The 14346-nt window shown below is 45.5% G+C and overlaps 1 protein-coding gene across 3 annotated transcripts in view; it reads left to right on the top strand.

The window, feature by feature from the left end:
• Window positions 1-14346, top strand: part of LOC117363972 (sodium- and chloride-dependent betaine transporter-like) — a 208580-nt gene that overhangs the window by 151912 nt on the left and 42322 nt on the right. For all 3 annotated transcript variants that reach the window (XM_033952635.1, XM_033952636.1, XM_033952634.1), the window contains one exon: window positions 2628-2765. In XM_033952635.1, the coding sequence (XP_033808526.1) occupies window positions 2628-2765 (138 nt within the window). The remainder of the gene's footprint in view (window positions 1-2627; window positions 2766-14346) is intronic.

Genomic DNA, 14346 nt, shown 5'->3' with positions numbered 1-14346 from the left:
ACAAAAGATCTCAGAAAGAAGACAGGCAAAAATATTTGGAAAAGTTAAGAGTGGCTAGTCGTGTAGTCAGGAAAGCATAGATACAAATGGAAGAAAAAATAATTAACACGGTAAAACAAGGCGATAAGACATTTTTTAGATATATTATTGATAGGAAGAAGTGCAAAAGGTGAAGGGGAGGAATATGTAGAAGCTGATAAAGAAAAGGCCAAATTGCTTAACAAATATTTCTGTTCATGGCTGAAGTGCTGGGAGCGGGACCGCAGAAGACAAACGTGAATAGGGATGGAGTAATAGACCCTAATCAATTTTCAGAGAGTTGTTTTCATGAGGAGCTAGCTAAAATAAAGGTAGACAAAGTGATGGGGCCGGATGGTGTACATCCGAGGGTACTGAAGGAACTTAGGGAAGTTCTGGTAGTTCTGCTGACTGACCTTTTCAACGAGTCTCTAGAGTTGGGAGTAGTACCGAAGGACTGGAGAAGAATGGATGTGGTCCCTCTCCCCAAAGTGGAAGTTAGGAAGACGTAGAAAATTGTAGGCCGGTAAGTCTGACTTCTGTGGTAAGCAAATGAATGGTAGCATTTTTAAAACAGAGAATGGTCAAGTATCTGAAATCCTGTGGATTACAGGACCGGAGGCAACATGGATTCACTAGAGGTAGGTCTTGTCAGACAAATCTGATCAATTTATTTGACTGGATGACCATAGAATTGAATAGAGGTTGTGCGCTAGATGTGGTGTATTTAGATTTTAGGAAGTTCCTGCTAAACTGGGACATATGCAGGTGAGGCTGGACTCATTTAGAGCACTGATCTTTGGCCTGGGGGCCACCGCATGAGCGGACTGCTGGGCGGGATGGACAACTGGTCTGATCCAGCAGCGGCAATTCTTATGTTCTTAAAGCCTTTGACAGTGTTCCACACAGACATCTAATAAATAAACTGAGTGCCCTTAGGATGGGTCCTAAAGTGACAGGCTGGGTCAAGAACTGCTTGAATGGAAGGCGACAAAGGGTAGTGATCAGTGGAGATTGCTCTGAGAAAAGGGATGTTACCAGTGGTGTGCCTCAAGGTTCTGTTCTTGGTCCTGTTCTTTTTAATATTGGGTTGTTGGGTAAAATTTGCCTCTTTGTGGATGATACCAAAATTTGCAATAGAGTAGACACCCAAGATGGTGTGAATAATATGAAGAAAGACCTGGTGAAGCTTGAAGAACGGTCTGAAATTTGGCAGCTAAAATTTAATGCTAAGAATTGCAAGGTCATGCATTTAGGCTTCAAAAACCCAAAGGAACAGTACAGTTTATGGGATGAAGAACTTATGTGCACGACAGAAGAGTAGGACTTGGGTGTGATTGTATGTGATGATCTTAAGGTGGCCAAACAGGTTGAAAAGGTGACGGAGAAAGATAGAAGGATTCTAGGTTGCATAGGGAGAGGTATGGATAGTAGGAAAAAGGAGGTATTGATGCCCCTGTATAAGACTTTGGTAAGACCTCATTTAGAATATTGTGTACAAATCTGGAGGCTGCACGTTCCAAAAGATATAAAAAGGATGGAGTCGGTCCAGAAGAAGGCTACTAAAATGGTATGTAGTCTTCATCATAAGGCGTATGGGGACAGACTTAAATATCTCATAGGCAGATCAGGACTGGCTAAAAAACTCATTGGGTTGCCGTCCGTATATTATTAATGGTTGAGGCTTTTTCTCTACTGATTATAAATGATTTTTCATATGGCATTTCCACCATTCTGCTAATAACATTTTTGATTATATTGAAGTTAGTTTGTTATTACAATTAGTAATCTTGAGAGTCGTTTAAATATCTATGTAATATAAATGTGCATGAGTCAAGTCTCTTTCATTTGAAAGGAAACTCTGCAATGAGAGGAGATAGGATGAAGTTAAGAGGTGATACGCTCCAGAGTAATCTAAGGAAATACTTTTTTACAAAAAGGATGGTAGATGCATGGAACAGTCTCCCGGAAGAGGTGGTGGAGACAGAGACTATGTCTGAATTCAAAAGGGCTTGGGATAGGCATGTGGGATCTCTCGGAGAGAGAAAGAGATAATGATTACTGTGGATGTGCCAGATATATTAGTGATAGGAAGAAGTGCCATCATGTTTCTATTCAGTTTTTAGCATTTCAGATAAAGGATTGTGAACCTATACTTTTAAAGAGCAATTCTATAATGGGTGTTTCCATTTAGGTGCCCCAATGCCATGTGGAGTAATGGAATCTGGACAGCATGGGGTTCCGGAGAAATCTGAAAACTTATTTGTTAATAAAAAAATTCCTAGCCTTTTTTATGTATATAAGTACTAGTACTTTGTAAATTTATCCATGCAAAGGATGCATAAATGTGGTCACCCAGTTATTGAACTGCTGTTTTAACCCTTGCAGTGCTGAACATAGAATATGAGAGAAAAATGAGTCATAAATGTGATCCTGGGAATGGAAATCAAACAAGTACTACTACTTTCTATAGCGCTATCAGACACACACAGCACTATACATTAAACACACAAGCATGCAAAGTATAAAGAGAAAATGATTAATAAAAAATGTAAGAGGAATGGCAAATAAAATGAAATGTTCTAACTTTTCTTTGGTGTGACTCCCAGTTTGTCTGTGTAGAGAGCCAGGTGACAGCTATTGTTGATATGTTCCCAGCTGTGTTTCGCAAGCGTTTTCGACGGGAGCTGCTGATTTTGGGGATTGCAGTTGTGTGCTATCTGATTGGACTACTTTTAGTCACTGAGGTAAGGAAATGTCTTTGCAAAGCACTTTAGTTCAGAATCACTGACACACAAGAGTCAATGCATCGGGTATTTCATGTATGGAGAAAACAAATTTCAAAACCAGTTACCCTGATAAATAACTTGATTGAAAATTGCCTTCCACTGCCCTTTTAGGTCTTTCATGTGTACTTTTTTTTTTTTTTTTAGTTCAATATTTTTATTGGTATATAACAGTAGAACAACAGAATGAACAGATATAACATCAAGAACAAGAAATTCCTTCACTAGCTTAAAAAATAGGCTTTTCCAGGGAAGATTCATTTTTAAAATATATCCACCACTACACAGGGGAAAACCCTGTAGAAATGAAATGGGAAATGTGGTTTCAAACAAATGTGCTTCCCTAAGTTAATTTCATTTAAAAACATTTATAGAACTTTCATTCAAGCTCTAGGTAGTTTATAACACATTCACAAACCACATTCACGAACTACCAGGATCATCCATCTCACACAGTCATACACAGTTATTATGTAGTGTTACTTTATAATCTCTAGCAGTTTATTATGGGGTCGATATTTAAAGAGATTTAATAAGCCAGATAGGGCTCCTGGCTGGTTAAATCACCTGTTCAGAGCTAACTGGACACTTTTAATTGCACTAACCAGTTAGTGCCACAAAAAATAATGGATTAGTGCTTAAATCAACTGGCTGTTTTGCGGGGCATGCTAGGGGCAGAGACGGCATTTGACTGGCTAAGTGCCAGTATTCAGGACTTAGCTAGCCAAGGTAACTGCATAAGTACCGACCCTCCCACCGTGAGACTGACATACCGTATCTCTGAGGTCTTCAAAAACAGCAGCGGCAGCAGCGCTCTGAATGGGCTGCTTGGCGGCCTTCCCCACCAGGACCTTCCCTCTGCCGTATCATTGATGATGTCATCAGTGTCGTGGCAGAGGGAAGGCCCCATTCAGAGCATTTGCTGCTACTTTAGGAGGCCTCGGAGCGGAGGTATGTCAGGTCTTGCCGGGGTGGGGAGGTTGCTAAATTGACAAGTCTGATTTTTTCAGTAAATTGGGCAGCACTAGTGTCAAGGATAGAGTCGGGGGGTTAGGGGGGGGTAGAGCTTATATTAGGAGCATCTTTAAAAATCATGCTAGGGCTTATTTTCCGGAGAGGTCTTATTTTCGGGGAAACATGGTAGGAATGGAAGCATATCAATCCTATTTATGTGGTGCCCCATAGCCAGTTAATTGCTGAATATTGTACTTAATCAGCTATAACACCCATAAATTCAATATCAAAGCCCGGATATGGCCTGCCATTGAATTCCCAAGCATAACGCTTGTGGTGATCAGCAAAACACTGAGTGTCGCCAGCCAAATATTAACCTCTATATATCCACCAAATCAAACCCAACCCAGTGACCTATAGATCTCTCCCAAATTCCATTATCTATCAATACTATGTTTTAATCAGATTCATACCTGGCACCAGATCTCATCTTTTCCCAATAATAACAACAAACTGGAGAAGAGTGTAGCGTAGTTGTTAGAGCTATAGCATCAGCACCCTGAGGTTGTGGGTTCAAACCCTTTGGTGCTCCTTGTGACGCTGGGCAAGTCACTTAATCCTCCACCAAGTACATTACGGTATACAGATTGTGAGCCCACCAGGCAGATAAATGCTTCAGTATCTGATTTGTAACTCATTCCGAGTTCCTTTGGGAGGACAGGCTAAACACTGAATAAATAAAAAATAATTAATTTCTAATTGGAGCTATACATAATCATTTCAAAGACCCTTATCAGTGTTTACAGTAGAATAAATGATTGGCAAAATAGATATGCCTTCAGTTTGCTTTTCTAAATTTCTTGTTTATGTAAGTTTCAGTTTTCAAATAAAAAGCCAATCACAGTACTAAACATAAGGAAAAACCTACCCAATCATGGTTAAAATCACCATTAACCTTTTCCTATCATAATAAATTTTACGTTATGCTGGTTCCAATCGTAATTATTTTAGCAAAGTTTTGTATTATTCACCGTTACGGCTATTGTAAACATAATGTAAATAATTATAAGTCTGTAAATTCAAATATTTTGTGTTCCTGGCTCTTGTATAATGACTATGTAGTATGTTTGCCATAGTATGGCTCGAATGCAGCAATATAACCAGTTTTTAAATCTGCCAGAATATATACACGCAAGCCCCATTTTGTTGGCTTCTGTGCATTGTACATTTTATATCCCGTGCGTCTTTTGAAATCGATTGTTGTCTCATCGATTTCTATGTCCTGTCCTGGGATAAAATAATCCAAACATTTTGACTGGATATGATTCTGCAACTCTTTTATTTTATCAGTACTCTTCGCAGTAATAGATGATGTGTGCAACATCCAGTGAATCTGCAGAAATCTGTCACGTGAAAATACATCTGCAAAGAATTCCATGTGATCGAGCCAACGCCTTGAAAAGTAATCAAAAACATCCCAGTCGAGATAGGAAGTGACGTCATCGCCACGGATGGGAGCTTGAACTGAGAGCTCCATTCGGGCCGGCGAAATAACTATCATTTCGGTGTGTAAACGGCGCAAATTTTCTGTCCCCGGGGGCTGGTGAGGTGTGCGAAGTCACAGTGACCACTATGGCAACGCGAAAAAAGTTGCCCGGCGACAAACCCGGCCAGCGCACGATGGAACAAGCGCTGAGCCGGGCTGCACGTGGCAGCATGGGCCCTGAGACGTGCAGTGGGGAGGCGGCAAAATTGAGCGGGACCCTGGCGGTTGTGGCTGACATGGTTGTGGACCCGGTACCAGAGAGTACACCGATGGATCCGCTTACTAAAGCGGATATGCAGCGATGGATTGCAGAGGTAAAATCTGAAATCTCTGCGGTGGCGGTGCAGGTTCGGGAGGCGGTGCAGGTTCGGGAGGCGGTGCAGGAGTTGCGCACTGACCTGGTGGAGGTGGGCACGAGGGTCGAGGTGGTGGAGATGCGCATGGATAGCTGTGAGGACAGTGTAACCGGAATGCAGAGATCACTGGAGACGGTGTCTGCGGATTACCAACTTCTTCTGGATAAGGTCGAGGACCTGGAAAACCGCACCCGGCGTAATAATTTGAGGGTGCGGGGCCTACCAGACCTGCCTGAGTTTAAGGATGTTCGTGCTACTACAATCAAGCTGATCAGGTGGCTCCTGCAAGATGACACATTGGAGCCGGGACTGGAGCAGGCTCATCGCGCGCTGGGACCCCGGACACTGGATCAACCAAAAGATATAGTGTTGTGTCTTCAGAGCTTTGTCCTTAAAGAGCGGATCTTCCGCAGAGCCCGGGAGATGGGCACGGTCACCTGGAAGGGTCACCGGCTGGAGTTTTATCAGGACCTAGCTGCTGGCACGCTCCAGAAACGGCGGGCGTTCAGGGAACTGACCAAGGCTTTGCAGCGCAGCAATTTGCGCTATCGTTGGACTTACCCTTTTGGAGTTGTTATTACCATCAACGGAGTCCACACCAGAGTTACCACAGTTCGAGAGGCTCGTGGGCTGTTGCAACAAGCGGGTATTGAGATCCCTGAGGAGGCTGTTCCGGCGGGAGGTGTGGTGCCTGGCCAGGGTGGGCGTCCTGCCTCCGCCCGCTGGCAACGAGTGGAAAATGGATCCCGGAGCGGGAGGGGTGGCCGAGGGGGTGGACCCCCTCTTCGGGCCACCGCTTCTTCCTCAAGTGCTCCCCCCTGAGAGCTGACTGACTGTATTTGTTCTTTTCCTGTTTCTACTGCCAGTTTCATGTCTCGGCGGGGGGTCTTTGGACTCCCCCCCAAGGGAATGGACTGTTGAGTCTTGCCCCTTGGGAGAGTGTTTTGTGGGGGTTATACACTACCTGGTTTGGGATGAGGGGGGAGGGGGAAGTTGAAGGTTTTGGGTTTGTGTTATATGGGGGGTAGTGCAGTGTGGGGGAGGGGAGAGTGTACATTATGACATGGGAGTTTGAGGGATTGGTGGGTTGGGTGTGGGGAATCCTTGTACACACCATTTTTGATAGTTGATGTTTGAGTGTGGGATGTGTGTAAGGGGCCATGGAGATGGTTCACTTCTTTGTATGTTGGTGGGAGATCTGGGACTCTCACTGTGGGGGAGGGGGGGATGGGGAGGGATGGGGGGGAGAGGGGGGAAGTGGGGACATATCTGTTGGGGTTGGGTTTGCATTGTCATTATTTTATTTGGAATATGGGGGCGTTTAAATTGGTCCCTTATAATATTAGGGGTCTCAATTCCCCCAACAAGAGAAGGGCCTTCTATAGGGAATTGCTCCGTTTGAGGGCTGATGTCTGCTTTGTCCAGGAAACACATTTACTGCAGTCCCATGAATCCTTGGTTGGGGATCACAGGTTCCCGCAGGCCTTCTGGGCTTCCCGGGTGGGCACTTCTAAGAGGGGTGGGGTGGGAATTCTTATTCGTAAGGGGATCCGTTGTGAGGTACGTAGGGTGGTGCGGGATCCTCAGGGCAGATACATTATGTTGGAGGCTCTGATTGAGGGGGTCTTGTACTCCCTGGTAAATGTATATGCCTCTAATGAGGGTCAGGGGACCTTCTTTCGTGAGTTGGTCCCTCGGATCCTCAAGTTTAAGGGGGGAGCCCTGGTTTTTGGTGGGGATTTCAATCTTACAGTGACCCCTCATTTGGATAACTCAGGGAGGGCGGATCATTATGGGAGAAGGGATCGTAAACTGTTGCGGGAGGCATTGGCCAATCTGAATGTGGTGGACTGCTGGAGGTGGCTACATCCTTCAGTTAAGGACTATACTTACTTTTCGGGAATACACTCCTCATATTCTAGAATTGATTATGTTTTTGTGGAGCGGGGACTACTCCGGAGGGTGGAGTCCGCGGGGATTGAGTCCCTCACGTGGTCGGACCATGCCCCAGTGTGGTTGCGATTCCAGGGGGTGGGTGGAGGCTCGGGACGGAAATTTTGGCATTTTAATGATAGTCTTTTAGATGACCCAGAGGTGTGAACACAGATCGAAGGGTGGATACAAGAATATCTAGATGTAAATGTGGAGTGTGGAGCTTCGTTGGAAGCGGTTTGGGAGGGGTTAAAGGCTACCCTTAGGGGCAGATTAATAGCCCTGTCGTCGGCCCGACAGCGTAAGCGGCGGGAGGATGCAGCGGGCCTGTTGACTGTGATTGGTAGGTTGGAGAGTTTGCATAAGCGTTCTCCTTGGGATGTGAAACTGCGGGAGCGCTTGTTTCAGGCCCGTCGGGATCTCCAGGCTTTAGACTTGGACAGATTGCACCATAACTTACGGCTCCTCCAACAGAGATATTTTGAGTTTTCTAATAAAGCTAGTCGACTGGTTGCACATCGTCTTAAGGTGCGACAGACGCGCAACCAGATCTTTTCACTCCGGGCGGCTTCTGGGGAAGTGTTACAGACTGAGGATGCTATCTGTGCCCGTTTTGTGGAATATTATTCCCAACTCTATACTCCGGAAGATCCAGGGCCCTCGCGGGACCAGGATGCTTATTTAACTTCAGCAGAGTTGCCCCGGATTGCACAGGCTGATGTGGCGCGGTTGGACCGCCCTCTTACATTGCTTGAGGCTCGTAGCGCGCTGCGCTCTATGAAGCTTGGTAAGTCGCCTGGGTTGGACGGTTTTACCGTTCGGTACTACAAACGTTTTCAAGATCTGCTACTGCCTCCTTTGTTGCGTTTTCTTAACTCTTTACAAGGGAATAGTACCCTCCCCTACTTCATGCGCTTGGCGGGAGTGACGGTGTTGGCTAAGGAGGGGAAGGATCCCCTCCAATGTGCTTCCTACAGGCCGATATCCTTGCTGGGGGTTGATACTAAGATCTTCACGCGAATTTTGGCGGACCGATTGATGAGTTGGATCCCTCGGCTGATCCATCCAGATCAGTCGGGCTTTGTGGTAGGCAGACAGGTGGGTGATAATACTCGTAGGGTCTATAACTTGTATGATCGGGCCAGGGGGGGGGGGGCGAGAAACGGTGTTTTTGTCTATCGATGCTGAGAAGGCATTTGATAGGGTAGCTTGGCCTTTTTTATTTCAGGTCCTGGAGTCTGTGGGTTTGGGTCCACGAATGCGGGACTGGATTCGGGTCCTATATAGTGGACCTTTGAGTTGCATCAAGGTGAATGGTGGTTATTTGGAGACTTTCTCTCTGGCAAGGGGAACACGTCAGGGGTGTCCACTTTCCCCGCTCCTTTTCGCTTTGACGGTGGAACCCCTGGCGCAGCGAGTGCGGATGAATCAGGATATTAAGGGGGTTACGGTGCCGGGAGGGGATTTTAAGTTGGCCTTGTTTGCGGATGATATTTTGTTCACGGTGGAAGAACCTGCGACCTCCTTGCCGGCTATATTGCGGGAGTTGGATATTTATGGTGAGGTGTCGGGATTTCGGGTCAATGTTGGCAAATCGGAGCTCCTCAACATTAACTTGCCTGCTGACCGGGTATTCTATCTCCGAGACCGGTATCCGTTTCGGTGGGTTCAGCGTTCTTTGCGATATCTCGGAGTTTATTTTGGACCGCCGGGAGTGGATTTATATGACCTTAACTTTCCTCCGCTCTTTCGTCGTATTCGCCAAGATTTTCTTAATTGGAAAGATCTGTATTTCTCTTGGTTGGGCCGGGTGGCCATCGTGAAGATGATGATTCTGCCTCGTTTGTTGTTCTTATTCCAAGTATTGCCTCTTTGGGTGGGTAGAAAAACGTTAGAGGGGGTTCAAAGGCATATCTTTAATTTTATTTGGGCTGGTCGGCGGCCAAGGGTGAGTAGGAAGGTCTTATGTATGGGGAGAGGGGATGGGGGGTTGGGGGTCCCAGATGTGGTGAAATATTATCAGGCTGCTCAGCTGCGCACCCTTTTAGAATGGCAGACGCAGACGCCGAAACCGTGGGTGGAAATTGAGCTAAATTTAAGTGATGGGGTGCCTTTGTTACATAGGCCATGGGTGCCTGATAGGGCGCGACTGGTAGGGGGGATATCCTCAGTAGTGACTTCCTTGAGGGTATGGAATCAGACCCGAGCTTGTTTATTGGGGAGTAGGCGACATTCCTGGTATACTCCGTTGAGACACAACCCTGACTTTCCACCGGGAAGGGATGGGGGAGTGTTTGCAGACTGGGAGTCACGGGGTTTAGTTTGTGTGGGACAGTTGTGGGACCCGGTCCAGGGCGGTGTTAGACCCTTTACAGAACTCAGGGGTAAGTTTGGGTTTGGGATAAGGGATTTGTTCCCCTAACTACAGGTTTTCCATTATATTAGGACCTCGGGTCTTCTGGGAGACTTGAGGGGTGGTAAGATGCCCTTTGAGCTGCTATTGGGTCCAGTGCTTCGGAAGGGAGCTCTCTCTGCGGTATATAGGTGCCTTAATTGTCGGGGGGCTCCCCTTCCCTACATGAGGGCCTGGGAAGATGATTGTGGTTCGGCTATTTCCTGGGACACTTGGGGTGACATATGGTCGGAGATCTCCTCGGCGGGTATTGCTGCTTTGCTGATCGAGAATGGTTACAAGGTCCTCTTTCGGTGGTACTATACCCCTCAGGTTGTGGCTCGTTGGCAGGGAGGTGCGAGTGTTCTATGTTGGAGGGGCTGTGGGGAAGTGGGTACCTACTTTCATATGTGGTGGCAGTGTGGGCAGGTGTGTGGATTCTGGACTGAGGTCTTTGTTCGGGTGTCTCGGATCCTAGATGTCCAGATACCGGCCGATTGGCGACACGCCTTGTTGTTTTGGCATCAATTGGATCTGGCTGGGGGTGACTCTTTGTTTTGTAAGTTGGCATTCACTACTGCTCGATTGGCCATTGCCTCTTTGTGGAATCAGGCGCTCCCTCCCACTGGGCCCTGGTGGAGCAACGTTTGCTTAATTGCCAGAACCTTTATAACTTAACGGCCTTGCGGCATGGTAAACTACATGGCTATGCTCATGTGTGGCGCAATTTTCGGGCTTCTGTGGGGGTTTGTGGTAGGGGTGGTCAGGGGCTTTGAGTTGGCCTTGGAGTTGGAATGGATGGGCGATGCTTGGGGGAATCCCATAACCATATTCCTTTCCAATTTTTGGTATCTGTTTGGAATTGACTATCTCTCAACCATATTGAGAGCTGTAGGTATTGTGTTTTGTCCCTGGGGGGTGGGAGGGGGGTATTGGCTGTGTTTTGGTGGGCATTCTAGATTGTTCTTATTAGTTTGTAGGACTTGCACATGTCTATGTTGTTGATTTTAATTATGTGTGCTATTTTAGAGTGTGGTACTCGGCTCCATGTATTTTTGTTCTTGCATTTCATGTGCAATTGTTATGTACTGTTTGGAGTGTTTTTCAATAAAAGCTTTTCAATTAAAAAAAAAAAAAAACATCCCAGTCTCTTCAGATTCTGATGCTTGAGTATCGTCAACGTCACTCGTTTCCCCCTCATCGCTACTGCCCGCTACATTTTCTGCATCAAAGTCCGAATCATTATCCAACTCAGACTCCGAACTACTTGGTAATAAATCCATTTGAGCCAAAACTGCAGCCCTAGTCATTCGTTTGACACGAGAACGGCAACCTCGTTCTGCCATGTTTACTGCTCGTTCGGCTGTCAATCAAACCTCCTCGGGCTGCCAGCAAGCCTCCGACTAGGGCGACCTTAGTCACATGACCTAGAGGTGTGCACCGAGTTTGTCCCATACCCTGGGACGAATGATAGTTAGAGCAGATCATTTCTACAATGGACCACTAGATGGGACAAATGATAGGTAGAAGGTGTACTGTATGTCCCATGCCATGGGACATACGATGGCAACAACATTTTTGGAATGTCCCGTCATCCAGGACACACGATAGGAAAAGGTTAAATTGAGTATCCAATGTTAAATTGGGAGACATCTAAATTAGGAATTAACTAAACAAAAAAGAAATATAGCTAGTTGCTTTCTATTCATATAAAGCCTGTTCAAGTCATTGAGTGCTACCTTAACCCCTTATTTGTTTCTTTTCTATTAAATATTGTATTTCTTACCCTTTTCCCATTTTTGTAGTGTACGTCATGTTCGTTGAGTCCTTTTTATGCGTTTGTTGCCCCTGAAAATTGTAAAGATTTTATAATGTTCATTGCTTTGAAGTATGATTAAGCGATTAATCAAATTTTAAATAAAACTTGAAACTTAAGAGTCAGAAAAGGCAACGTTATTACATGTTAAACCCCCTATGGATCATTATAAATGCCACTTTTTTCTTGTCATGACCGGGATTGCCATGTAGATGGTAACCCAAAATTGGAAGAACTATGACCGCCTAAATTTTCCTTTCTGGTGGGCAAATTTGTGCTCCAGCTATATATATGAAAAAATGAATGCCGATAGTTTGGGGCACAGTAATTTATTTAAGCTGGTTTGGGGGCCGTTGACATCATATATTATCCCACTATAGTAGGTCTTTGATTATAAGTCAGTTTTTGTTTATTTTCGTACACATCCAGGAAAGAAGGGGGCTATTTCTGTCCTAATTTGACTTTTGAGTATGCCCACCTGGGGTGGGAGGAGGGTGGGAGGATATTTTTAATCTGAATAGGGTAAGGTTATTGGGATAGTCTATATTTCTGTGTTTTATTGAATAATCATTGGGTGAGGGTGGGGGGAGAAAATGGTTGGTTATGCATATTTGTAAGTTGAATGTGCTTTTATTAACTTATTATATGATATATATTTGTATATTGCACTTTTGAAGTTTAGAAAATCAATAAAGAATTTTTTTTGCGAGCAAAGGGCTCGCAAACGGATCAGTACACGATCGGTTTGCTTAGTGAATCTAGCCCCCAGTGTTATAGAAAAACACACAGCCAGTTGCACATGCTAATCCTAATTGATGCCAATTGTCATCAATAATTGGTTGTTAGAGTCCAATCAATTCTTCTTAATGACTCAATATCCAATTGAGTCATTAAGAAGAATTGATTGGACTCTAACAACCAATTATTGATGACAATTGGCATCAATTAGGATTAGCATGTGCAACTGGCTGTGTGTTTTTCTATAACACTGGGGGCTAGATTCACTAAGCAAACCGATCGTGTACTGATCCGTTTGCGAGCCCTTTGCGACCCGATTTCCCTCTGACTCAATTCACTAATCTGTGTCCCCGATCATCCTCCAATCCACGCATGCAAATGAGGGGAATCGGCATGCAAAGCAGGAAGGACGTGATTCACTACACTTTCTGACTGGCTGGCCTATCAAAAAACAAGTGACTGGTGAGGACCAGTTGCTTGTGGTAAAACCCTGCTCTCATTCCCGATTCTCCTGCTCTGACCGCCCTGCTCTCTGCCCCCATTCTCCTGCCTGCCGCCCTGCTATCTGCCCCCATTCTCCTGCCTGCTGCCCTGCTTCTCTGCCCCGATATCCTGCTCTCTTTTTTTTTAAAATTGTGACCCGAGAAAAAAAAAAAACATGCTCTGGAGCATAGTGGGATACATCCCGGTACTGCCTACTGCCCAAAATCTCTCCTGCCCTTCCCAGCACTGCGAGTTCGTGGTTGTAACCCATGGATTTAAAGCAGGTTAAACCCATGGATTTAAAGCAGGTTAAAACCACGGGCTCGCTGAGCTAAAGTAAAGTAAAAGGATTTTTTTTAAGTCATGGATAGATGCATGCACAGACCAAATACAGATGGTCTGCACATGCATCGGGATCGCACACTAGAGATCCATGCGGTCAGAGGGGGGCGTTCCTCCGATCACCCTCATTTAAATGTTTCTGTTTTGGGAATTCGGCGGGCCTGCATGGATCGGCTACGGATCATGAACAAAATGCAGGTTAGTGAATCCAGCCCTGGGTATCTAAATCCCATAGTATGAAATACCAAAGGGATGTAGTCATGGGAGGTGGAAGAGCATGGGCAGGGCAGAGACAGTCTGAAATGTTGGGTGCAGAGTTCAGTTGGTGTAAGTCTGGTGACCAGAATTGGATGTGTGAATCCGCTCAGTGCTATTCTATAAAGATCACAAGGCTAGATTCACGAACCTGCCCAATCTGGCCCGATTTGGGCCCGATCTGGGCAGGTCCGATGAATTTTTCAAAGCCCAATATGCAGATGGGGGCGATCAGAGGAACGCCCCCATCTGCCTGCCCGGATCGCTCTAAAGTGATCCCAGCGCTGTGCAGACCATCTTCTTAGTTTAAAAACTTCTCAATTTCTCTCTTGATGTTGCTCATTCCGTCTCTGCTGAGGTGGAGTCAGTCCTTCCAGTCAATGCGGCTCACTATGTCTTCTACCTTGGCTCCCGGTAGGCAGGTTACCAGCCGTTCCTGTCTTCCTCCCACTATGTGGCTGTCAACTTGTCTGATAATGGAGTCCCCCACGACAATTTCTGTCCTCTCTATCTTCTCTTGCTCCTCCAGCCACAGGTCCATGTCCCCGATATATGTCCATCTCTCCAGCCTTAGGTCCGTAAATATTTGATGGCAGGAGTTCGAAGAAGAAAATATGGCTTAACATCTAGCCGCATTAACTGTTTCAGCTTTATTGGAAATTGAATTAATATAGTATTGTAAAGAATAAGCTTTTAGCTTTTATTATATAAGTTTGAAAGTTTAAAGA

The sequence above is a fragment of the Geotrypetes seraphini genome, chromosome 7, assembly GCF_902459505.1.
Source record: "Geotrypetes seraphini chromosome 7, aGeoSer1.1, whole genome shotgun sequence".
In the NCBI taxonomy this organism is placed as follows: domain Eukaryota; kingdom Metazoa; phylum Chordata; class Amphibia; order Gymnophiona; family Dermophiidae; genus Geotrypetes; species Geotrypetes seraphini.
This window is presented reverse-complemented; position numbering and strand designations above follow the sequence as displayed.